The 27,575-nt window shown below is 34.5% G+C and overlaps 1 protein-coding gene across 1 annotated transcript in view; it reads right to left on the bottom strand.

Annotated features, from left to right (window-relative positions):
- The window catches only part of CD2AP (CD2 associated protein), a gene marked incomplete at its 5' end in the record, with an annotated part of 115,396 nt that continues 87,821 nt past the window's right edge, over window positions 1-27,575 (bottom strand). Inside the window, 7 exon segments of the mRNA XM_079712652.1 lie at window positions 1-293; window positions 6,308-6,371; window positions 8,926-9,095; window positions 10,191-10,292; window positions 11,029-11,141; window positions 17,827-17,969; window positions 18,555-18,720. Coding sequence (XP_079568778.1) covers window positions 252-293; window positions 6,308-6,371; window positions 8,926-9,095; window positions 10,191-10,292; window positions 11,029-11,141; window positions 17,827-17,969; window positions 18,555-18,720 — 800 coding nt within the window. The 3' untranslated portion in view covers window positions 1-251.

The raw sequence follows: 27,575 nt of genomic DNA, 5'->3' as shown, positions 1-27,575 counted from the left end.
AAACTAAACAAAAGAGTTTGCAATCCCAGCACATAAGAAATAAGGCCTCTTTTTTTTCATATTGGCAAAACAAAATATATAGAAAAAAAATTCACCCTCCCCCTACATTTTTCTATAGATATAATAGCTCATATACGCATATTTCTTTATCATGACATCAGCATTTGTTATTTTAAAGTAACAAGTCAGTTGAAGTTCATAGTGTTGCTTCTGAATCCCTGGAACACTGAGAACACTGGGTGCACGTCACTTCAAGAAGACATGACTGCTTTTTTCAGCTTCTCTATTTCCACCTAAATGGCAACAGATAAAATATCTTTACTTTAGAAAAGTTTATTTATTTTATCCTATGTCATGAAGATCTGATCATAATTTCAAGTCTCCAGATTTTGATTTCCATTCTAAAATCCAATTTCCAATGGTGTAATAAATATTTTAAAAGTTCAACAGATGAAAATGTCACAATGCAAGTTCCTAAATGACAGGTGACAACAACAAAAAAGCAGCTACAGTTGTTTCACCCAGAACAATGTTAAATAATGTGAGCATCTGAAAGATCTGTAAGAAAATCAGCCCTACAAAAAACAAAAGTATCCTTGAAACCAAACTAAGAAACGTACCCGTACCTATAATTAAAAAAAGGGGGCAATACAGAATGTTGTTTTTTTTTTTAAAAGGACCAGTTTAGTTCTATGTTTTTCACTTACTGCTTAGGTGATATCAGTAAACCACTTAACCTCACTTAGTATCAACTTCCTCAACTATAAACAGTATGTCCTAGATTAAATTGCCTTTAAAGCCCAGGAATATATATAAAATGCAGTCAATGTGTTAAAAATAGTTCCACTGTTAGATAAAAGACTTAACTTCTTCACTTAACAGAAGTTCACAATTTAAGAAACGTTAGAAGAAAATTAGAAAAAATCATTAAATTTTCACAATAACTACAGAGTTATTTAATTTTGACATATTACAAATAACTAAGTTGAGGATCAAAGAGATTAAACATCATGCCAGTGGTTCCATGCAGAACTTGTACTGGTAAGGTCTAAGGCTTTAAAGGCCACAGTTTTTGTACTTTCTTCCCAATTATATGGTATTTTGATCATCTCTGACCTTGCATTACATGTAGAAACATTTAGGCCTTACCTTCTCCTGATAGCATCATCCCTCTCCCTAACAATGCATACAAATAATACATGTTATGGCTAACTTCTGACAAATAGATCACTACTAAATGATGAGCATTTTGCTACACAGTCAAAAAGTATAATTTCAATAAGACCACAATCTCCTAAGGGATCCTAACCATTCAAGAATGGTTTGCTAATTCCAGGATCTTTCCTGATATTATTCTTTGACTAATATGATTATTAGCCAAACATGTTAGTAGCATTGGATTGAGACAAAATACCTTCAATCTTCAGCCTGATGAGCTATTACCATCTCTATTCCAAAGATACATTAACCACTGCATGAATTTTAATGCGCGAGGATGCACAGAAAACAGAAAGAAAAAAAATTGGTAGAAGAGGGAGTGCGGGTGGGGTGAGGGTCAGAGTGGAGAAAAACCCTGCACGCAGTCAGTAATACTCCTCACAGACTGCTGCTGGCCACATAAATTTAGGTATCTGGCAAATACTTGCATTGCTGGAGTTTCTCTTCTAGCACGTTTATGTTCATTGTTCATCATTAGTCCTTTGTACCACTCCTCAGTATAATTTAATACTATATAATGTTAAGTTACAGTAGTTCAAAGTATTACTTTTAATTTGGGGGGAAATATAATTTCTCTTTTAAACATATGATCCTAAGACTCTAATGCCTTATTAAGTGTATTAAGTATCGAACTTTTCCCACCAAAAAAAAAAAAAATTTATAATACAGGTCAGTGAGAGGATAAGTAACAGCTGATTTTGCTGGGAAAATATAATCAAATGAAATTCTTCAAAAAAAGAAACAAATAATTCATTTGACTCTTTCCATGATTTTTATGATAAATTAAGTCATATATACAAATTTAGTATTGTATTAGTTCCTCTTGCTAACCTTATTATTTTCATATATGAATATGTGTTATGTATAAAATATAAGGAATGAAAGTCAAGAAACATTTGTTTTTAATTCTTCAATTTCTACCATGTTGCACACTGGGAATTTATCATTTATTTAGAAGATATATTTTTAATATCTATCTTCTAACATTTATTAGTTTGACAAAAATTTGTTAGCAATCTAATATGTATATAGCACTGTGCTAGGAGCTATGGGCAAAGATGAAACAGAAAAAGATCTCACCTCCAACAGTATAGAAGATGGGCAAAATAAGTACATAATGTGAATAGTGATACGACAGAAAATTATTACTTATTCATCTCTTACAAAACTAAACAACATGAATTTGAAATAAGAAAAACTGCTTTTAATCAGAAGACTGGTGGCCAACTCAGTGAATGTGATTGAGCAGGGCCTTGAGAATCTACAGAACTTGGGCATGATAAGTGAGACAAAAGGAAAATCCGTGAAAACACAGTAAGAGTAAAAATTCAGACAAATTAACTGTAAGGGACAATTGAGGACTAGCAAGTGAGGAAAGAAAGATAAACTAGGACCAGGACATAAGAGACCTCATTTGCCAAGTCAAGAAATTTGAACTTCATTCAGCAAGTAATAGAAAGTTTTCGAAAATACTGAGCAAGGGAAGACAAGATAAGAATGAGAGAAACAAACAAGCTAAACAGAAGATAAGAGCATGAGAAAAGGACAGAAACAGTGAGAATAAAGAGAAAAAGGTTAGGGAGCACAGCCAGTAGGCCCAGAAGTTAGTGGAATTAGAAGAGACAGAAGTCCCACATCTGCATGACTAGAAGCGCAACAAACTTTCAACACAGACAGAAAATCAGAATCTGAAAAGAAGGTGCTACGTGTGACAGGGGACATGCTAAGTCTAAGTTCACAGTGGAACATCCAGGGAGTCTAAGGGCTGGAAACTCAGGACAGAAGCTGGGAAAAGAAGAGCTGGATTTCAATGGCAAATGCACCAGAGCTAATTATGATACTCCTGGACACAGGCAAGCAAAGAGTGGATGCACAGAGAAGAGGGCTAAGCACAACACTGAAGAAACACCTCACTTAGGTGAGGAGAGATGGAGAAGTCAGACAGAAGAACGCAGGGTCACATAAACCAAGACATACTTTGGAAAGGTGGTGATGGTAAAAATGTGAAGTGCTGTAGAAACCGAAGAGACATAGGAGTTGCCATCAGTAAACCCAAAATGCAAGGGGTTAAGGACTGAACTAAAAGTGAAGAATTAGTGACTGTAAATGTATGCTTTTCTTGTTTTCTGTTTGTTTTGTTTTATTTTTTGCAACAAATGAACTGCAAATGAAAAGAGAATACAGATCAAGAGGGCAGCTAGACCTAAAAGGGGGCTTTTTATTTTTTGAATAAAGGGGAAAATTGAGTATTTTCAGGGAAAGAAAGGAGAGTGCCAATAAAGGTTATGTGTCAGATATAAAAGGAAAAATGGAGTTTTGATAATCTGCCAAATACCTTTACATATATTATCTCAACAACTAAAGTTAAATGAGGTTAAGTGACTTCCTCCTTCAAACTGGCGTAACTTAATCCCTAAGAGCAAAGGTTCTGGATGGAGTCTGGCTGCTTCTATTAAAAATGTTAGCCCCACTGCTGACTTAATCATTCTAAACCCTAGTTTCCTCACTCTTAAAATAGGAACAATAATGCTTACAAGTTGTTATGTATCCAATGAGACAGTGTTCAGAAAGTGCTAAGCCTGACAAATATGTAGTTCTGAACTGAAAGTTACGAGGGTAAGTCAGAAGAGGAGCTCAAGCTTTTTAAGGGCAAGTCCCACGTTCTCTGTTTCACAGTGCTAACAAAAGAAACAGGGTAAGTAATGAAGCAAGGTAAAAATAGGGAGGAGGATGCAATACTTAAACACAGAATGGGAAGAGTCTCTTAAAAGAGGCAGGAAACACTTTCTCTGAGGTATGCAGAAAAAAATACAAATAAAAAAAAATACAAATGAAGACCAAAGTCAGTGAGGATGGAAAAAAGTAGGGAAGATAAAGAAAATAAATGAAACTGTCAGTCATCAGCAGAGAGTGAAGATGATGACATTAGCTACAAAGTAAACTCAATTCAGTGAGAAATTAAAGTCAGTAAATCTATAGCCATCCCATTACCATCACCACCCCTGCCCCCAGGCAAAAAAAAGAAAAAAAAAGTTTAACTGTGAAGAAAAGAGAACTATAGCTCAAGAAAGAAGGAGAGTTGAGTGCAAAAGATCTAAAACTAGACACTTTTAAGAGGCAACAACCATGTTTGCTTTATTCATGAGTGCATACCTTGTGCCCCGTGTCTATGAGAGTGAGTGCTCAAAAAACATCTGCTGAGATTCAATGCAATCCCTATCAAACTACCACTGGCATTTTTCACAGAACTAGAACAAAAAATTTCAAAATTAGTTTGGAAAAACAAAAGACCCCGAATAGCCAAAGCAATCTTGAGAACGAAAAACGGAGCTGGAGGAATCAGGCTCCCTGACTTCAGACTATACTACAAAGCTACAGTAATCAAGACAGTGTGGTACTGGCACAAAAACAGAAAGATAGATCAGTGGAACAGGATAGAAAGCTCAGAGATAAACCCACGCACATATGGTCAACTTATCTTTGATAAAGGAGGCAGGAATGTACAGTGGAGAAAGGACAGCCTCTTCAATAAGTGGTGCTGGGAAAACTGGACAGGGACATGTAAAAGTATGAGATTAGATCATTCCCTGACACCATACACAAAAATAAGCTCAAAATGGATTAAAGACCTAAATGTAAGGCCAGAAACTATCAAACTCTTAGAGGAAAACATAGGCATAACACTCTATGACATAAATCACAGCAAGATTCTTTTTGACACACCTCCTAGAGAAATGGAAATAAAAACAAAGATAAACAAATGGGACCTAATGAAACTTCAAAGCTTTTGCACAGCAAAGGAAACCATAAACAAGACCAAAAGACAACCCTCAGAATGGGAGAAAATATTTGCAAATGAAGCAACTGACAAAGGATTAATCTCCAAAATTTATAAGCAGCTCATGCAGCTCAATAGCAAAAAAACAAACAACCCAATCCAAAAATGGGCAGAAGACTTAAATAGGCATTTCTCCAAAGAAGATATACAGACTGCCAACAAACACATGAAAGAATGCTCAACATCATTAATCATTAGAGAAATGCAAATCAAAACTACAATGAGATATCATCTCACACCAGTCAGAATGGCCATCATCAAGAAATCTATAAACAGTAAATGCTGGAGAGGGTGTGGAGAAAAGGGAACACTCTTGCACTGCTGGTGGGAATGTGAATTGGTACAGCCACTACGGAGAACAGTATGGAGGTTCCTTAAAAAACTAAAAATAGAACTACCATATGACCCAGCAATCCCACTACTAGGCATATACCCTGAGAAAACCATAATTCAAAAAGAGTCATGTACCAAAATGTTCATAGCAGCTCTATTCACAATAGCCCGGAGATGGAAACAACCTAAGTGTCCATCATCGGATGAATGGATAAAGAAGATGTGGCACATATATACAATGGAATATTACTCAGCCATAAAAAGGAACGAAACTGAGCTATTTGTAATGAGGTGGATAGACCTAGAGTCTGTCATACAGAGTGAAGTAAGCCAGAAAGAGAAAGACAAATACCGTATGCTAACACATATATATGGAATTTAAGAAAAAAAATGTCATGAAGAACCTAGGGGTAAAACAGGAATAAAGACACAGACCTACTTGAGAATGGACTTGAGGATATGGGGAGGGGGAAGGGTAAGCTGTGACAAAGCGAAAGAGAGGCATGGACATATATACAGTACCAAACGTAAGGTAGATAGATAGTGGGAAGCAGCCGCATAGCACAGGGAGATCGGCTCGGTGCTTTGGGACCGCCTGGAGGGGTGGGATGGGGAGGGTGGGAGGGAGGGAGACGCAGGAGGGAAGGGATGTGGGAACAGATGTATATGTATGACTGATTCACTTCGTTATAAAGCAGAAACTAATAAAAAAACAAACAAACAAACATTTGCTGAATGAATGAATGGAATGTGGCAGGGAATCAACAGGAGATTAATTAAATGGCGACCAAGCTGTAGGGAGTGTCCAACTAAAGCACGATAGCATAATTTGTGGCAGAACCAATTACCCAGTTGGGTTGGAAAAAACATGTCTAGTTTATGCTGACTACAATCTCAAAGCTGGAAGAGATGAATTACCTCTAGATTACTTCTCATTGTCTTCTCTTCTTCCAAATCTTTTCGTAGTTTTTCCAGTTCTTTGCTAAAAACAAAGTATTTATTACTGTTAAGTCTTTTGATTAAACAATATATATTTGACTAAGGTTAATAGCATCTGTTGTCTGATATCCCAGAACACAGGGAAAACTTTGAAAGGAAACAGCCGTATTGACTGAGAAAAAATTCAAATTCTCTACTTGAAATGATTCAATACAACAGTTAAAAAACACAGCAAAATCATGGCAAACCTGAGATAAAGAAATTTTTAAGTGAATACAGGTAATTTTCCATATTCAGTTATGATCCATTTCCAAGGCAGGACACACAGCCCAAATAATTTGGGAAAATGAATGTGAAAATATGTCACAGTGCAAGGTAAATTATAATTTTTAATACAATAACCTGGACTTTACATACCTCTTTCTCTGTTTTTGTTTTAAATTAACTATGACATTAAAATCCAAAATCCAAACCAATAAACAAAAAACTGCAGCCAACAATCCCTCTTCTGTAACTCATGTTTTCATTTTTCTAGGTTCCCTTGTATATTTTTATATAGTCATTTTCCCCTCCATTTCATTTTCCAAGAGGAACTCCAGACTTTTAAAATACTCTTTGGAAAGACTTCTAAAATATCTGATAAATAATATATGTAAGTCATTAATATTTTTATTCATTCTACAGCTTATTTAAGAGAACCTATGGGCAATTTGTACGTGGATTTATTATTTCATATGTCAAAATTAACAAATCAGATTGCTCTCTAACTGGTACCTGAGAGGTGCCCAATAAATATTTACTAGATAAATCAACTTATAGTTTATAATGTGCTTATTGCAGAAACTGTGGATAAACCTGCCAAACTTAAACCAAGATAAACTGAAGAATTCAAGAAATATCATGTATCAAATTTTCTCTCTCTATATGATATAAATGTGCACAATATATGTTTTTCAGTAGGCATTCAAGATAACTTTATGTTTCTATCTTAGAGATGTCTGTAGAAGTGCTCTGCAAACTACAAATACATCATGTTGTTAATCTCAATATTTTTTAAAATAAATAATCCAATGTCAACAAAGAACTTGGAGGAGAAACAGTGAATTCAAAATCAGTGGTAACACGGTCTCTGGTGATGACTATTATACCAGATTCCATATTCCATGATATACTCTTAGAGGCCAGAGAAGAAGCTGGAATAGGGGAGGAGCACCGGAACTCTCACCCTCAGTTTAGTTAGATTAGCTGATCTTTGATCTATTTTACCTACTGGGCTTTTGCAGAAGTATGTTTAAAATGTTAACACATTTTAAAATTCAAATAATAATGTTTATAAGAAAAGATCTCTAAATCAATAGAAGATCCAAGTTTGAGTTCTAGCTCTGCCACTTAAGAGCTGTGTGATCTTACATAGTTAGCTTTACCTCTCTAAACCTTTATTCCTTCATTTAAAAGAAGGGAGGGGACTATAGCAGGTGATCTTTTAAATTTATTTTAGCTCTAAAAAGTCCCTAACTTTTACTTAGGCATGCCTCACCATATACCATTATCAAAAACTTTCAGAGTTAAGAGAAAGGCCTTACAAATCACCTATCCCGACCCATTTGTTTTATAAACATCCAACTCAATCCCAGCAGAAACAGTGATCAAAGTCCTCTGAGAAGAAAACCAAATGTATATACAGATACACCACAGATCCAAAATCAAATGGCTTTTCCTAATACTTTTAAGACTAATTAACCCATGTTTGACATTTCTAGCCTCAAATTATGTGTTTAAGGTTCATCTATGATATAACATGTATTAGTACTTCATTTCTTTTTACGGCTGAATAACATTCCACTGTATGGATGTACCACATCTTGTTTATCTATTCATCAGTTGATGGACAGTTGGGTTGTTTGCACTTTTTAGCTATTATGAATAATACGATAAACATCTGTGCACAAGTTTTTGTTTGAACACTTGCTTTCAATTCTCTTGGGCAGTACTATACCTTGGCGAGGAATTGCTGGGTCATATGGGAACATGAAATTTAACTTTTGGAGTAACTGCCAGACTGTTTTCCAGAGTAGCTGTACCATTTTACATGCCCACCAGCAAGGCACGAGGGTTCCAATTTCTCACATCCTTGCCAACACTTGTATTGTTCAATTTTTTATTATAGCCATCCTAGTGGGTGCGAAGTAGTATTTCATTGTGGTTTTGATTTGCATGTGCTAATGACTAATGATGTTGAACATCTTTTCATGTGCCTATTGGCCATTTTTCTATAATCAAGCTACTAGAACCAATTCTATAATCAAGCTACTACTTTCTGATTCACCTGGTTTGCCTTTTTCATAATTGGGCTGGGTTTTCTTATGCAAGCTTTCCAATTCCTAATTAGAATAACTAGAATTAATAGAGTTTCTAATTATTATGTTTTCTAATTCAAGCTTTTTTGCCTAGAGAGACACTATCAATAAAAATTTCTTTGAAAACAAACTTGCTCATTCTAGAAACTTGGCAGATTACTTCTTTACTTGATATAATTTGAAAGAATTCTTTACATATGAGTTAAGTAGTTCTCAAAGAAGAAAGTAAGGGCTACTTACCCATGATCCTTTTTTAGTGCTTCCACAACACACAGCAATTCAACAATCTGAGCTTTAAGTTCATCCAAGGAATTTTCTGTTTCTAGCTTAGCTTTGATTTCTAACGGAGTTAGAAAAGCAGCTGTATTTGGTTTAGAAGCACTTGAAGGGGTTGAAAGGTAAACAGACGGCTGAAAACATATAATAAACAGAAAATTTTTATTTGTACTTACATTTAATATTACATTATAAATTCAAAAGATTTTTACTGCAAGGAGATAAATAACTGAAGTAATACTTCCAAGATAAATAAAAAACCTGAAAATCCAAAAAGCAGTTTGATGTTCATAACTGGAAAAACCACTAAATGACCAAAGAATAAACTTGTAATTACTAAGCGTTTTTGTGAGAAATGTCAAGGGCTTTATTTAAAAAAAAAAAAGAGAAAAGAAGATCCATTAGATTTATCTTATGGTTTACCTAGTGGAACATCTAGAAGAATATAAAAGCATTATTAAGGTACTGCTTTGATCCTTCATATTAAATAGTTATTATTTAGAATATCCAGAGAGCTCCAATTAAAAGCAATTATGAAGGACTTAGTAAGTCCATAGAAGAGGCATTAAAATGGATCCACGGCCTGACATTCTTTTACCATTTCACTTAGGTAACAGCAAGTAAAATTTCAATAGACTGCTAACAGCTGAGAGAATTCAGATTAAGTGTATCTGATAAACTGAATAGCAGTCAAATGCCTTGAAATGAATTTGAGGAACAGGCATGATCTTCTCAAATATAAGATGTGTGTCAGTTGTGGTAATACTATCTTAAATTAAAATGGCAAGGGTTTAGCAAAGACTTAACACCACGTAATAGACGGTAGAATCCATGTATTCTACCATTCATTCCAGCGTGTATTCAGTGCTTATTATGGTGCCAAGCACCAAGTTACATAAGGAGTAAAAGAGTGATGGCTTCTGCCTAAGGAGTGCATGTTTAACGGCAAATGAAACAAATGTATATAGATCTATGCCTTAAAAAATATGAAACATGTAACATTTGTATTACTCACTTAAAATAATGTGACTCTCCTAAAAAAGATCTACAGAGAATAATGTAACTTAAGTTTAACAATAATTATTTTATTTTATTTAGTTTTAGTAGGAATTATTTTATTTCCTGGCAGAAGAAATAATTCTTCCTGAAGGACACGTTAAATTCCACAGTTTTGATGTTCACAAAGAACCCTACACATGATACAAATCTTAGACCACAATGCACCTTACCTTTGGAGAGTAGCATGAATCCTTCTTAAATTCAGATGGCTTTAGGTTGGCACTATCATCTTCTTTTGGTAACTTCAGGATTTTTTCTGGGCTTTGAGTTGGCTGAATGATTTTTTTTTTTAAATCAAGAAACAGAAAACACCAAAGAAAGAAAAGGCAGTAAGCATCTGGATAATAAAGTAAGTAACTTTTATCACTGTTTTCAGCAGATACTGTTCCAGATATTCCATTATTGTTAACAGGATTTTACATAATTTCATGCTGAATAACACACTTGCATATCTTGAGGGTGGAAAAACAGCTTGCCTATTAGCAACAAAATTTTTCCCTACTTAGGTAATTTAAAAGCACAATAGTACTTAAGAGCTAGTGTATTAACACTAAAGTACTACCAGTATCCCAGGCAACATACTGAGAGCATAAAAAGAAGTTACACATTTAGAGACCAGGATTAGTCCTACAAAAAACACTGACTATTTCAGGGGGAAAAAAAATGTTCTCATTCTTTCCTGAAGTGAATATGTACCACTCAATTCTAATTACTGCTTTTGGACAAGTATATCGCACAGGTCCCCTGTCCCCTCTCGACACTGTGCTCTGTGGTTACGGTCTTAGGACAACTCTGCTTCTGATTCTGTAACCTTCCATTCCACGTCCTGTGGAAATGAACAGACCTCTTCCCCCATATCTCTTAAATACAACCCTTGGCCACTTGAGTATAGCTATCTTCCTGATTTTTAAACTTCAGTGGAGCTATAAATCCTCCCTCATTCTTATCTTCAGAAGGACTCTGGATTTACTAAATCCTCTGTGTTTTATAATACTAAATGTAACTCACAGAATGTCCACCATTGAAGCGGCCAGGCAATCTTCTTCCAGGCATCTTCGGTCTATTTGCAGTGAGATGTAGCAAGTTTTCTGAGGAAGCTATGTCGTCAAAATTTACAAGATCTGGAGAATAAAAGTAAACATATCTATTAAGAGATAACTGCACATTTTAAAAGGCAAAAAAGAACGTCTCTGATTTTTAACAAACTATAAAATTAAAAAGAACACCACCAAGACTCACAAGTTGACCTGTGCTTTTCATATGCATTTGGAAAACAACACTCACCCTCAAAAACTAACATCCTCTTTACCTGATACATTTTATATATTAACAATATAAAGTTCATGTTTTTAACAGAGACTTAGACCTCAACAAAAGTTCTTACTGAAAGATATAAATCTGTACCACAAGTTGTAGTAGTCTGAAAAAGCAGTCATCTTAAGTTCTTGCTTATAAAAAAAAAGATCTACTTCTTCAACTCAGAATTAATTACAGCATATCAAAAAACTAACTTATGAAATGTGTTTTAAAGTTCAAGTAATATCCTAATATTAAAATTTTTTAAACTCAATTTTATCTGGGACCCTGCTGCTTTCCAACTGCATTTCTTAATGTAAAGTGAAAGTGTAATTTAATGTGTCTTCATATATGTATGTGCATAGTATACTGTAGCTGGGACTCGACCTGTTTATAGTTCACTGTACTTCTGCTTAGACATTATCATGTGTAGGAATCAGAGGATAGTTATACATCTAAGGCAAATCAGATACCAAGGGAAAATGCTACATAAATCATCCATTTGCTTCCCCACCATCAAAGGCTGGTTGACCTCTGATCCAATAACTTGAGTTGAAGGACATATCTAGGTAATTTCTATCTCTGAAACAATGGTATATAATACCTTCCCTTTTTCTAGGTGGTCCAGAAAACCTTGCTGAAGGAGATGGTCTTTAATTTTGAAGCCCAGATATCTATAAGTGATAATAAGAACCCTAAGGTTAATTCCTGGCACTTCCACTATCATTATAATTTTCCTTTGGCCCAGATTCCAAACTAAGAATATTAATCACAGTCAATACGCCGTCACTCATTATGGCAGCAGGTATCTTTTGCCTTGTCTTCCAGGTACGGAATCATTCTTCATGTTGCCATTGCCTGGAAGTTTATAATGCTTTCTGTCAAATATTTAGATGTCCAAACTCAGAGAACTGTTATTTCTTAAAAGAAATCTAAAGATACTTATTACTGCCCTTAAAGCGTACTCATCAAATTTCATATTCAAAGTAATTTATTTAGAGAATATTCTTTAAAGGGATGGAGGACACAAAGGTAAAACAGGAAGAGGTTACCACTAACTGGCAATATACATTTTGTAACAACTGTAAGTATTTGTTGACTTCTGTTAATTCTTTTCCATCTTCACATTCTGGGGTTACTTTGTATGTTCTATCTTGGATCTAGTCACTAGGCTAATATACCACAACAGGCAATCTAATGGGCTTGGATTAATTTTTGTGTTGAGTTGTTCAATAATTGTCTATCAATAATTATAATATACAACAAACCACAGTAAGAAACACAGTGGCTTTAATGGAGAATGCATTATATAATGTAAAAGACCTTGAGCTTAAACATATATTTAAATATCTCATTTGTTAATTTCATAAACAAAGAAAACAATATTTTAAAAGATGTTAAAAATATGCTGTAGTTTGAAGGGTTAAAAATTGTTTTTGCATCGATAAGTATGTACTGACAACCTACAAAAAAACCCCTGAAAAGTACAATCCATTTTGGCCTGTGGAGATTATTTTCAAATGCATATTTAAGCAACTTTTAAAAAGAAAAAGAAACAAACAAAAACAAAGGAAGAGATGAATATAAATTAAAAGTGTAAATGAAAGGAAGATTTACAAAATTATACACCATGCTCATGTAAAAATGTCTTCTGTATGTCCAGTTTTGGGCCACAACACCAAGACAAGTAACTTTACTATTCTAAAACTCTCTCAGGTCCTCCATTTAAGTCATTAGGTTAGTAAAATGAAATAGTGCACATTTCTGACTCATGATATACTTGAATGCTTTTCAATTTACCTAAGAGTGGTATCAGTGGATTTATATCTTACACACGGCATAAAAGGCATGACAGTCACTTAACTCTTGCCGTCACACTGTCACTCTGCCAGCCATTTACATGTCTACACATTGCCTAAGACATGGAATTTTAAAATATCAAAATAAACATAAAATTTTGGGAGAGAAAAAAACGGACTTTTATGGTTGTCAACTAAAAAAACCTTTTATCAAAAGAATATTTTAAACTATCAAGAAAAAATTTCCAATATGAATTTCATTTTATTTTAAAATGGAAAACCAAAAGGGTTAGAATAGACAGACAAACACGTACACTTTAGTAAAATTACAAAGAAAAATCAATGTGCACCACCTATTCATATTGACTATATTATTTTTATTTCTTTTATAAATTGTCATCTTACCAAAATGGAGAAAGGTAGGATAATTTCCTGACACGTAAGAAGGGAAACATGGCAAACAGGCTAGGAAACAAAATCTGGAAAGAAAAGTCAAGGATAGGAATGTCTAGAAAAAAGACTAAACCAAAAAAATTATTTTACAAAGCAGGAAAAAGGAACAGTTGTAGAATGAATAGAACCATTTTAATGTTTAGCAGATATTGCAGTTTATCTAAACTTACATTAAGATGTGTATTAGATTTTAGATTTATTCTTTTGTCTTTCAAAGGGAAAAATTATGATTAGTATTAATTTCAATATACATTAAACTAGAAAGAAGTTTTTTTTAAATTACTCACTGAACACCAAGACAACTTCTAAAAGAATGTTTTAGTACTAAAATTAGAGGTCAGAGTAATAAATCAACATATTAACAACTCATTGATATAGTTATAACTGAAATTAAACCACCTTTTAGTCAAAGTTTTGGTCCTCAGCACATGATAGTAGTTACAATAAAAGAGGCAATTTTTAAATTCTGGTATGGTATAATAGGAAAAAAAATATGCCAAATATTATTTTTAAATATCCCACTATAAAAATACAGTAGTGCCTTAAGTGATACTCTCTATATCTATATCTATATAGATATATCTCTATATCTATAATATCTATAATGATATTATCAAGGAAATTATTATTAGAAAATAAAAATTTTAATTACTGCTCTTATTTCTCAGGTAAATTCTACCTTTTGGGGTATGGTGTTTTGTTTTGTTTTAATACTAGATTAGATACAGGTTCGCTTTTTATAGTGTCTACCACTCAACAGGTATTCAAAAAATCTCACCATAAATTCTTTCTGGAAGAAATAAATGAATAAATATTGGGAAATTAATTCAAACAAAATAGATCAATTATTAAATAGAACTGAAGAGAAAGAATGTCGCCCTATTTAACAATGAAGGTTTTCAGATCAAATAATGTATCTCTAAAATTTCCTTTAATCCAAGAAGAATTTATCACAAAAGATAATGAAAAAGGGTAAGATACTACACTCTAAGAATACTTCATCAACTGTGCTTTCTTAATGAAACAGCTATGTTTCCACTATGTTTTCTATCTTGTAGTTTAAAACTAATTGTAAACCAATTTTACTTCCTGGAAAATTTACTATTTTAGAAATACTTAGACTATGTGAACTTTACAATTAACCTGTAGTAGCAATGAGACTATCCTAAACCAATTTTTGATGAAGTGTTGGAAAAAGAGAAAAAAATTAAAACATGGTCTGATAGCTCTGCAATTTGTAGTACTATCTTGTATCATATATGAGAATATTTATGAAAAATCTTTAAAAAAATGAAACAAATTGAGTATTCTAGGAATGTTTTTCTTATATGAACAAAAAGACTGCATTTATATACATGAATATATACGTTTATATATGGGTTTGTATAAAATCATATCAGAGAGTAACGAAAGGAATTTACATCCTTAATAGATAAGAGTAGAAACAGAGTAAGAAATGATTAACAGTGGAGGAGGGGAAGAAGGGAAATTACATTTTATAACAACTTCCATGTCAGGTTTTCTAATAGGTATCATAGATATAATGGATCATTCAACTGTTAGTTAAGTGAGAAAATAAGAGAAGAAACATGCCAATGACCAATTAGCTAATAATTTAAAACTCACATTTTTTTAACAGCAAATTCTGCTATATCATTTCACCTCAGATTATTCTTTTACAAAATAATTAAACTCTAAGGAGATTTTCATGTATGTTTTAAACTTTCTGAAACTCACATTAAAGGGCTAGTTTCATATGTCATTTAAAAAATTTAAAACCTCAAACTGAGCCATATATGTAAATTAAAACATGCCTCAATCTAATGCCAAATTTGAGGCTGTATCTAATACAGAACAGTTTTTTTTATAAGGTGCCAACAACTCAAAGAAGAGGTAAAACACTTTTATACTACAAGTACTAAGGACATGATATTCTAATTTAAAAAAAAGGAAATACGGAATAGTCTGAGTTGAGGTTGGAGACATAAGCTACTTGCTGTCAGCAGCTATGCCTTTTATCTTAGCATACTATTTGTGCCCAAAACACTACTGCAAATACACAGCTGCTCAGTAAATATTTGCTACTTAATATGAACTCAATTTCCAAAATTTATATTTTCTGAACTTTAAAGGGTGTAAGTGCAGTACACCAAAGGCAGTGTGATAGTGGAAGATATAAAGACTGAAACTTGGAAGTCAGCTGTTAGTTTTTTGACCATATATGTGTCTTGGCACCTCTAAATTACTTCCTTATTTATTTCAACAAAAAAGCAAACTAGAAGTTAGAAATTTTCAAACTCTGTTCCACAAAGCCTCTCATTTCTAATGAAGAATAAATAATAGCTATGGATATAAGACAAGAAATGGGACTAAAATACAAAGGAAAAAGAACTTTTCAACCACCAATAGTCTGACATTGTTACATGGTATTTAGAAATGTACCAAAGGAAATAAAGCTTGCTGGTAATCATATATAGATAAAGTTTGGGAAAAAAGTGAAAATTTGTTTTAACTGACTTAAATTTTTTTGGTAATTTCCACGACTTTGAGAAAACTAAATAAAGCAAATGTTGAAGAATGATAAAAGTAACAGAAAATACAGAAAAAAAAGCTCTAAATATTACCCTTTCAGCTCCCAAAGAGACTCATCAAAATTTAAGACTTCTGATAAAGAAAGATTGCAGAAAATTGTGGAAATTCAAAAGATAATACCTATGGATTTTTGATATCCAGAGTTAAAAGTGTGTGCTTAAAATTTTTTTCTCTATTACTTTTGAAAACACGTCTAGCTACATTTTAAATCAAACAAGAAAACAGTAAGAAATAATAGAATTATTTTTTACCACTAAACTCAATTTAAAAAAAATTAAAGGATATTTTTAAAAAACACGAAGTTTTGTTTTTTATTTAACTAACAGTAAATCAGAACAATTTTCACCAAAAACATATTGAATATATTTGAGTGACTGTCTCTAAAATACAATCAACATCTCAATTTCCAGAAATTATTGATGACTATGGCTTCATCCAGATCAGGTAGGCTCCAAATACATGATGAAAGATCTATAAGACATTCCAATTAAAAAACTGAAGGAGACTATGCTTAGGTTAGAGCTTTTGTACTGACAAACTAAAGAGAATGAAGAAAAATAAAATCACCTAAAAAATTTGAAAGGTAATACGTAGCACATTTTACAATAGAGTGACAAAAAAAATCTTAGGGTAACTGGCCTTCAAGTTTAAATGTAAAGAACTGTTAACCTGAAGCTAAAAAGTATGTTGTCATTAACTTTTTTTTAAAAGAAAATCACAGAGAACTTTATATAAAGGGGATTTAAAGAGTTCTCTTCTGGTTTACATGATCTTGAACACTGGCTGTGTCTTTAGCTTACTTTGTTTAGATGCAAAATAGGGGAAAATGGCATCTACCTCTTAGAGTCAGTGTTAAGATAAAATAAGAATATATATGAGAAAACGTTTTTAAAATGTTAAAAAACTAAAAACAAATGCAAAGTGCTATAAAATAACCATTACCACAAAGTAATGATGGTGCAATGCCTTTAACAGTGAGACCTTGTATCAAGACTTCTCTGAAGCAAAAAAAAAAAAAAAAAAAAAAAAGACTTTTCTGTTTCAAGTATTCCATTTTACAACTGAGAAGTATAAAAAACCAGGAGACAAAGATGATTAATGGGCTGAAAAATCAGTCCTAAAACTTAAGGAATAATATTTAGCTAAAGAAGTAAAGCCTGCTGAGATAGACAGATACACACACAGAGAGAGAGAGAAAGAGTCATAATAGACATATATACAGAGATAGAGAGTCATAAGAAAGCCTATTTTCCAGAATTGGAAACAAAAGTATCTTGAGATTTAAGTGGAAAAATAAAAATAGTCTTCTTAAGTATACTTTAGTGTGGGCACTGAAAGTCTATGTCACTCACTCTCATCTGCTTAAGTTAGATGGTATGGTCATTCCATTATAAAGGGATAGAATGATAAATGACTGATCTGTTAATATCCATCTCAGTTCTCTGACCAGTGAGAAAGTTTATGTGAACCATAAATACCCTGCCCATTTATATTCTTTCAGTTTCATTTTTCTATTTCGACTTCAGAGATTTTTAAAAATTTTAATAAATTTCCACTGTATCTATCCACACACAAATTACATACGCAAGTTTCTTATTTTAAATAGTTTCTGAAAACTACATTTGCAACTTCTTTTTATGCACCACCTTTCCACATGTTAACTTACCTGTTTCTTTAGAGCTTCTAACTGTAAATGTATCTAGGTCTACTGATTTTGGTCTAAGTGGTAACTGTTCAGAATCTAGCTTTGGTTTTGATACTGGCTCAGTTTCAAATTTTGATAAAATGGTAGAAACGTCTCCATTAATCCTAAAATGAGAAAAATCAAACATATGCAAAAATCATTTGTATGTAAAGCATGACCATCTTTTAACACTGTGATTTAATGACACTAAAGAGGGACTTCCCTGGTGGTCCAGTGGTTTAGACTCCACACTCCCAATGCAGGGGGCCTGGGTTCGATTCCCTGGTCAGGGAGCTAGATCCCGCATGCTGCAACTAAGAGCCCGCATGCCGCCACTAAAAGATCCCATATGTTGCAACTAAGACCTGGCACAGCCAAATAAATAAATAATTAAAAAAAAAAATAATAATGATACTAAAGATGTTATACCATAATACTGATTTTCTTTCTTGTCTATAAAATTATTTCCATAAACATAAACGTTTACCCTAAGACCAATCATAATAAAATAAGAAATGTAAAACAGCTTAACATGAGTATATTCACCTAGTATGAATATAAGGTTAACATTTAACACAGATTACAGTCTCTACAAAAAATATGAAAAGCAAATACTTTAAAAATTACTTTAACATTTAGAAAGGCAGTAGGGCCAATTATGTCAAAGGCAGGTAAATCAATAAACTAACTTCAAATTAGATAAAACTTACTTGGCTACAGGAGGTGGTGGAGGAACCGGTTTTTCAGGTCGCTTTGGGTACACTGTTCCAGGAGATCGCAGTAAATTATTGGCTTTGGCAGGTGGAGTAGGCTTCTTGGGTGGGACTTGCGGAGCAGCTGGTTTAGAAGGCTTCTGTTCCAGCACTGACTTTTCATCTGATTATTTAAAAATATTTAGTAGGTTACTAACAATCAGAACTGTTTAGGTTTTCCTATTTCTTAAAGCTAATGTCAGGATGGAAAGGTGTGAAACAGAAAGAGACACTATTCGTGTATATGTGCACTGTTTTAAAATTATAATTTAATAATCCTAACTATCCTTTTAAAAAAACTCTACTTTGGTGGGAAGGAGGACCACTAATAAGCTTCTGATCAACAAATAATGCCTGCTTCTTACTGTCTTCCCACCACCCTTTGCTTTTAGGGCTGGTATTCTACTCAAATATAATCATGTATGATTTTACTCTAAGCAGAGAACAATATTATCTAGACTTATATCTAGATCACTTTCTGAAACTGAAGTATAGAGAACTAAAAATGAGTAGGAACTCTAGTGTCATTTAATGTACTTATTTAAAAATAATCATGATGACAAAAAAAATTTTTAAGAGAAACTGAGGCTAGATTGATTAGTCACAGATGAAAAAATTACAGGCTTATATTTATAACTTTTATCATTGTATTAGGAATTTTATTAGTACCATTTCATTTAATAATTCTATGAAATAGATTAAGAAAATATGCTGGGAAAAAAACATTAAGGACAATGTCATGCCATGTTAATAAAAACAATTTTATCACCAAAAAGGCATAGTTCTATACATAATGACATACTTAGTTCCTGATCTTTCAGGTACTAAGAATGGGTATTAAATTTGACACATGTGCACACATACGAGATATTCATGATACAGCAGTCAACAAAAATATATTATAAGGCATATATGCAAAAATAAGAAAGCTCCCAAGAGCAATACTGAGTACTTTTCAAGATTTAGTAGGTCTTTGAAAAGAATGTCTATCACAGGACCACAAATAATTTCATGAGATTTTTTATCAATCAGAAACCAGTAATTATGAATCTTGAACAAACACTGAAGGCCAGGGGCTTCCCTGGTCGCACAGTGGTTAAGAATCCGCCTGTCAATGCAGGGGACACGGGTTCGAGCCCTGGTCTGGGAAGATCTCACATGCCACGGAGCAACTAAGCCTGTGCGCCACAACTACTGAGTCTGTGCTCTAGAGCCCGTGAGCCACAACTAACTGAGCCTGCGTGCAACTAATGAAGCCCACGCGTCTAGAGCCCGTGCTCCACAACAAGAGAAGCCACCACAATGAGAAGCCTGAGCACCGCAACAAAGAGTAGCCCCTGCTTGCTGCAACTAGAGAAAGCCCGCGTGCAGCAACCAAGACCCAACAGCAGCCAAACAAACAAACAAACAAATAAATAAAATAAATTTAAAAAAAAAGAAAGTACCTGGCAAAAACCGAACAGCAGTCAAAACTGATAAAAGGCCAAATTTAAAAAAACAAAAAACAAAAAAAACCCACTGAAGGCCAGGGGTAAACCCCTTGTTAAAAATATCTGATTTCGGGCTTCCCTGGTGGCGCAGCGGTTGAGAGTCTGCCTGTCAATGCAGGGGACACGGGTTCGTGCCCCAGTCCGGGAGGATCCCACGTGCCGCGGAGCGGCTGGGCCCGTGAGCCATGGCCGCTGAGCCTGCGCGTCCGGAGCCTGTGCTCCGCAACGGGAGAGGCCACAACAGTGAGAGGCCCGCGTACCGCAAAAAAAAAAAAAAAAAAAAAAAAAAATCTGATTTCATCTAACAATAATGAAAATACAAAATGCTGTTGTTTCAGTTTTGCCATTTATGTACAAGATCCTTGGATCGTTTGAAAATATAGCTTAGTCTTTTAAACCCTCGTCATCAGTTGGTACAAAAACCCATCTCTATATGGCTTCAAACTGTACAAGCACATCATGTAATTACACCACCAGAAGTGAAAGCCAACTCCCCAATTCTAACTATAAGCCGATAGAGCCATCATTATCAGAGTTATAACAGTCAGCCAAAATTATTTCTAGAAAATATTAAAAGAAAGATATTTTTAGATAAAACATCAGGGAAAATGTTAAATGATAAATTAAAAAGAAGTTCACTGATTAAATGAATATACTTCTTTTAACAGATATGTAAATAACAGCTTGTGGAATTCCCTGGTGGGCCAATGGTTAGGACTCTGTTTCCCACTGCAGAGGGCAAGGGTTCGATCCCCGGTCTGGGAACTAAGATCCAGCATACTGTGAGTCGCAGCCAAATAAATAAATAAATAACAGCTTGAAATCAATTCAATTCCTATAGGTTAGTCTAAAACAAAAGAACACATTCAATATTGCTGGAAATCAAAGGTGACAAAAATAAGATTCACCATTCCAGGTATATCCATAACTAAACCAACTACTACTATATGTTGATTTATTATATAACTAATATATGATGGCAATATGTTTGAATACTAGATTTATTTATTTTTATTGAGGTTACATTTACCTAACATAAAATTAACCATTTTAAAGTGAACAACTCAGTGCCATTTAGTACATTCACAATGTTATGCAACCACCACCTCTATCTAGTTCCAAAACCCTTTCATCACCCCGAAAGAAAATTCTGTTCCCATTAATCAGCTACTCCCCATTCCCTCCTCTACCAGGGCCACAAGGGGTCCAATTTCTCCACATCTTTGCCAATACCTGTTATTTTCAGTTTTTATTATTATTACAGCCATCCTAGTGGGTGTGAAGTGGTAGCTCAATGTGGTCCTGGTTTGCATTTCTAATGACTAATGATGAACATCTTGCCATATGCTTGTTAGTCATTTGTATATCTCATTTAGAAAAATTCTATTTCAGTTCTTTGCACATTTTTTGATTGGATTGTTTATCTTTCTGTTGGTGAGCTATAATAGTTCTTTATATATTCCAGATACTGGACCCTTTTCATACTTCAGATATTGGATATAGAGCATGTAAATATTTTCTCCCATTCTGTAGTTTGTCTTTTTACTTCCTTGATAATATCCTTTGCTGCACAAAAGTTTTTTATTTTTAATAAAATCTAATTTACCTATTTTTTCTTTTGTTTCTGTGCTTTTGGTGTCATAGCTAAGAACCCACTGCCAAACCCAAGACCATGAAGAATTACCCCTATATTTTCTCCTAAAAGTCTTAGTTTTATACCTCTTATATTTAGGTGGATGATCCATTTTTAGTCAAATTTTGTATATGGTATGAGGCAGGGGTTCAACTTTTTTCTTTTTCTTTTTTTTTTGTGGTACATGGGCCTCTCACTGCTGTGGCCTCTCCCGTTGTGGAGCACAGACTCCGGACACGCAGGCCCAGCAGCCATGGCTCACGGGCCCAGCCGCTCCGCGGCATGTGGGATCCTCCCGGACTGGGGCACGAACCCGTGTCCCCTGCATCGGCAGGCGGACTCCCAACCACTGCGCCACCAGGGAAGCCCCAACTTTTTTCTTTTGCATGTGGATATCCACTGTGCATAGAATTTAAGTTTAGCTAGAGATTGGCCAAAAAAACAAAAGGAAATTTGGATTTAAGGAAAACGTTCTTATGTTAGCTATCCAAATGCCCAAAAGAAGACATATGTAAGATACAGATGTTATGATAACTTAACATACAGAAAATTATAAGCATATAAAGAAATTTTTTATTAAAACAACTAAAATATATGACAGTTAACAAAATACAGCAAAATAACAAATATGCCCTATCTTATTTACTACAGAATATAGCAATACATTACTAACACTATACATACTAGGTTAATCCATTCATTAATTCAGATTAGGGTTAGTTCCTTGCTGCATGAATAAGAATTTAAAAATAAGTAATAATACTGGTATTAAAGCATGAATGATTACAAGTCCATAAATTCTGACTAAAAAGTCAAATATTCCATTCTTTATCACTGGTCGTTTGGAGATGCATTAGAGAAAAACACAGTACTATGCAAAAAGTAGCAAGTATGTTCTTAACTGAATCTATTTTCCTAATATTTTAGAAAAATTCAGGACAAAAAAAAATCTACCCATATTTATCTCACTGAAGTGACTTAAACTGGAATATAATGTATTTTCAAAAGCTAAGTACAAAGTTCAAGAAGTTACCATCACAGGAACACACCTGAGTAACCACCACTCCGGTAAAGAACTGAACCTTAGCCACATTAAGTTCCTTCCCCTCATGCCTCTTCCCAGTCACTACCTCAATGCTCCCATCCAAAGGTATCTTCTAACACCATAGATCACTTTTGAATATTTTAATTTTACACCACTGAAATCATAATATGCTGCTGTGTGAAACTCTGTCTCATTCATTTGTTGCTATGCTACATATATAGTATCCTGGCATATGAATATACTTCAATTTTTTTATCCATTCAACTACTGATGGACGTTTGTGTTGTTTCCAATTGACAGTCAGTATAAATAATGCTATGATAAACTTTCTTATTTGAGTCTTTTGGTGTACATATGGAACACACATTTCTTGTGAGTATATAATTAGGGGTAAAAGTGCTGGGTAACAGGGTATATAGATTTATTCAACTTTAGTTCTCAAGAGTAGATGTAACGGTTTACATTCCCACCTACAGTGTATAAGAGTTTTGAGAATCTATCCTCACCAACATTTCGTACTGTCAGTCTTTTTAAAAATTTCACCCATTTTGGTGAGAATCTTACTTTGGTTTAAAATTATATTCCCTTGCTGAGTAATGAATCTGAAAATCTTTTTCATACATTGATAAGAATGAAGCAGGCTACTAAAAGGTATGTCCAAGAAAGTCTTCCCCAAAAGCAGGAGAAAAACTTGTGCTCCAAACTGTTGCTCTCATTACTCTCCTGAGGGGCAACGTGCATGGCAAGCACTCGAGGTACCTCTGAGGAAACAGTGAGAACGACACTGCTAAGTAGATTTGAGAAAACCCATGTGGTGGTTTGGGCAGCGAGTAGACAGTGAGGATTTAAACTCCATTCTTATGATTTGGGAAAGTATCCCATGAAATAATGGGGCGTCACCTAAGAATCAAGGGCAATAGGGTGATTCGTTTCATGTTTTCTACTAGCTCTTTTTTAATCCTCCTCAATATGGCAGGGCTTTTCAAAGGACATACTCTGTGAAACTGAGGTCAAAAGAGAGATAAAAGTAATGAACGCACACACTGGTGGCATACACCATTTCTCCTGTAAGAAGGCTTAAGGCTCCTCAAAGTGGCCCTAGCCATGGTTTGAAAAAGCTCTCTCTGTTGACTCTGGAACAAGAGAGAGATAAACTTATGTTTATTTTTAAAGAAATAATTTAATCTATGTCAATAATATTCAGACCCTCTGAACTGACAGTGGCTCTCTCCCCCGATGCCCGTTAATAGGCAATGCCTGACACTTTTCTTATTTCTTGCACCAGATCTATTAAAGCCATGTCAGGCTAATGAGAACATTTTGACAATATTAAGAATTGCTTCCCTTGTTATATTTGTCTTGTTTCACTTATTTAAAAAATGCTTACACTTGCACCCCTGAACTTCGAAATCAACACTTTATAGTAAATTTTAAGATCTTTCCAGTGAAGAGTTTTGGTGGTGGTGTTAAGATTTAGAAATAAGGGGAAAAAGGTCTTTTCTATTTACTCACATATTTACCACTTCTGGCATTCTTCATTACTTTGTGTACATCCAAATGCCAAAACAGCATCATTTTCCTTCTGCCAAAAAGAACCTCTGTTAACATTCCCTGGGTAGTACATACAGGTCTACTAGCAAAGAATTCTCTCAGATTGTATCTGAAAGTTTTGGTTTTGCCTCCATTGCCTGAAAAGTACTTTTGCCAGGTATAGAATTCAAGGTTGACAATTATTTTCTTGCAGACTTTATGTTTTTCTCTTTATCACATAGAATTTATGATGATGTGCCTTAAGGTGATTTCCTTTACGTTTTTCCTGCTTGGAGTTCACTGAGCTCCTTGGATCTGTGAGCTTAAAATTTGCACCAAATCTAAAGATTTTTCAACCATTATTTCTTCACATATTTTTTCTGTCCCCTCTCTTCATTTCCTCAGGGACTCCATTTACACATAAGTAAGACCGCTTGATATTGTCACTGAGGTCACTGATGCGTTGTTCATTTTTTTCTAGTCTTTTTTCTATATATTTTAGATAGCTTCTACTGCTATGTCTTCCAGTTCACTAATATTTCCTTCTGTAGTCTCCAAACTGCTGGTAATTCCATCCAGTGTCTTTCATTTCAGATGCTGTATTCTTCTTCTGCAAAATTTCAATTTGGGTCTTTTTTATATTTTCCATTTCTCTCACCATCATGTTTGTGTTTTCTTCTCCTTTACTGAAAACATGGGCTACATTTATAATAGCTATTTTAATGTTCTTTCTGCTATTTCCATCATCTCTTGATATTTCTGGGTCTGTTTAAATTGACTGACTTCTCTTTTGGTTGCCATTTTCTTGCTTCTTTCCATGTCTGATAATTTTTCTTTTTTTAAAGAAGATGTTGGGGGTAGGAGTTAATTAATTAATTAATTAATTAATGTTTGCTGTGTTGGGTCTTTGTTCCTGTGTCTGGGATTTCTCTAGTTGTGGCAAGCAGGGGCCACTCTTCATCGCGGTGTGCAGACCTCTCACTATCGCGGCCTCTCTTGTTGCGGAGCACAGGCTCCAGATGTGCAGGCTCAGTAGTTGTGGCTCACAGGCCTAGTTGGTCCACGGCATGTGGGATCTTCCCAGACCAGGGCTTGAACCCGTGTTCCCTACATTAGCAGGCAGATTCTCAACCACTGTGCCACCAGGGAAGCCCCCATGTCTGGTAATTTTTGATCAGATAATGGGCATTGTGAATTCTATCCTCTTGGGTGCTAGATTTTGTTAGATTATAATGTAAAGCATTCTGAAATTAGATTGATCTGTTTCCAAGGTAGGGCTTTAGTCTAAGTTGATACACCCTTTTATGGACTTCAATGCATTATGAGGTCTTGTGGCTCATGGGAACATGAACTATTTGTGAGTTCCAGAAACTGTTTCATCAAATGTCTTCCAGCAGTTATTTCTCCAGCTATGGAAATTTTCCTTTCACATGTATGTAATTCAGTACGTGGCCAAAGCCTCATGGTAAGCTAAGCCCTGTACTCTATGCAGTTCCTTCCATTCTGGCACTCTGCCCCAAAAACTATGGCTGCCTTGGCCTCCCTAAACTCCTATTACCTCAACTCTCCATGAATACTGGGCTCTGTATGGCTTTCTCCTTTCTGCTGCCTGAAAACTGCTTCTAGACAATAAGCTAGGGGTAATTTTAGGGTTTGCCTCATTGGTTTCAGTGATAACAGTCCTATGCTACCTGTTGTCCGATGTCTAAAACCACTGTTGTATGTATTTTGTCCAGTTTTCTAGTTGTCTAACTCAGGGGGACAAATTCAGTCCCTGACACTTCATCATGGCCAGGATTTTGAGCAAATAAATGTAATACAAATGCATTACCTTCCATTTTATTTATAAGATCAACTGACTGATTTCAGGGAATATAAGAAGTCATATTCTTCATTTTAACAAAACCCTTACCTACTTGATGAAGGGGACTATAAAAGAAATATCATAATGAAGATAATAAAGCCAGTAACATACTTCTTACATTTGGTTCTATGTATCTTTGTATGATGAGTTTTTCATGTAGGAGATATTATAACCAAGTACCAAAATAAACTGATCCAAGACTTGGACCTAACAACAGCTATATCACAAAGGACTAATCTGAGATTAAGAAATACCATTATTAAATATAAATTGTTTTTGCATCTAAATTTAAAAATCTCAAATGCAAAAACAAGGGGAGTTGGGGATATAAAAACTTTCCATGCTGAGCACAGATCATGAGAGAGATAAAGCTATGAAGGTGTATGATATTCAGAGTCAAGAGTGTAGTTGCTACATTTAGTGAATGAAAAGAGTAGAAGATGATACCAAAAATGTACTGAATAATTTGGGATCAGTTCCCGACAACACCAAATGCTGACCAGGACATGGAGCAACAAGAACTCTCATTCATTGCTGGTGGGAATGAAAAATGGTGCAGCCACCTTGGAAGACAATTTAGCAATTTCTTACAAAACTAAACATACCCTTAACATATGAACAAGCAATTACATTCCTTGGTATTTACCCAAGTGAACTGAAAACTTATGTACACACAAAAAGTATGCAAGGTTTATAGCAGCATTATTCGTAACTGCCAAAGCCTGAAAGCAACCAAGATGTCCTTCAGTAAGTGAATGGATAAACTGTGATACATCTGGACACTGGAATATTAATCAACACTGAAAAGAAATGAGCTATTAAGCCATGAAAATACATGGATAAACCTTAAATGCATATTACAAAGTGAAAGAAGACAATGTGTAAAAGCTACATAGTGTATGACTCCAACTCTATGACATTCTGAAAAAGCAAAACTATGGAGAAAATAAAAAGATCAGTGGCTGTCAGGGGTTGGGGGAAGAGAGGGATGAAAGCACAGAACCTAGAGGAATTTTAAAGAGATGAGACTATTCTGTATGATATTACAATTATACATTTGTCCAAACTCATGAAATGTACAACCCCAGAAGTGACCCCTAATGTACACTATGGACTCTGAATGGTAATGATGTGTCAATGGAGGTGCGCTGACTGTAATAAGTGCACCACTATCGTGCAGGATGCTGACGGTGGGGGAGGCTGTGCATGTGTGGGGCAGCAAGAATATGGGAACTCTGTACTTTCTGCTCAGTTTTGCTGTGAATCTGAAACTTCTGAAAAACAGACTTTAAAAAATGAATCTGAAATAGAAGCCAGACAAGGAACTAAAATGAGAGAAATCAGTTAAGAGAATACAGTAACACTTTACGCAAGAGACAAGGATAGGAAGTAGAAACAACACAGGCAGTAGAAACAA

Source organism: Hyperoodon ampullatus (genome assembly GCF_949752795.1).
Source record: "Hyperoodon ampullatus genome assembly, chromosome: 10".
NCBI lineage: Eukaryota > Metazoa > Chordata > Mammalia > Artiodactyla > Ziphiidae > Hyperoodon > Hyperoodon ampullatus.
The sequence above is the reverse complement of the archived record's forward strand: the minus strand, read 5'-3'. Positions and strand labels throughout refer to the sequence as shown.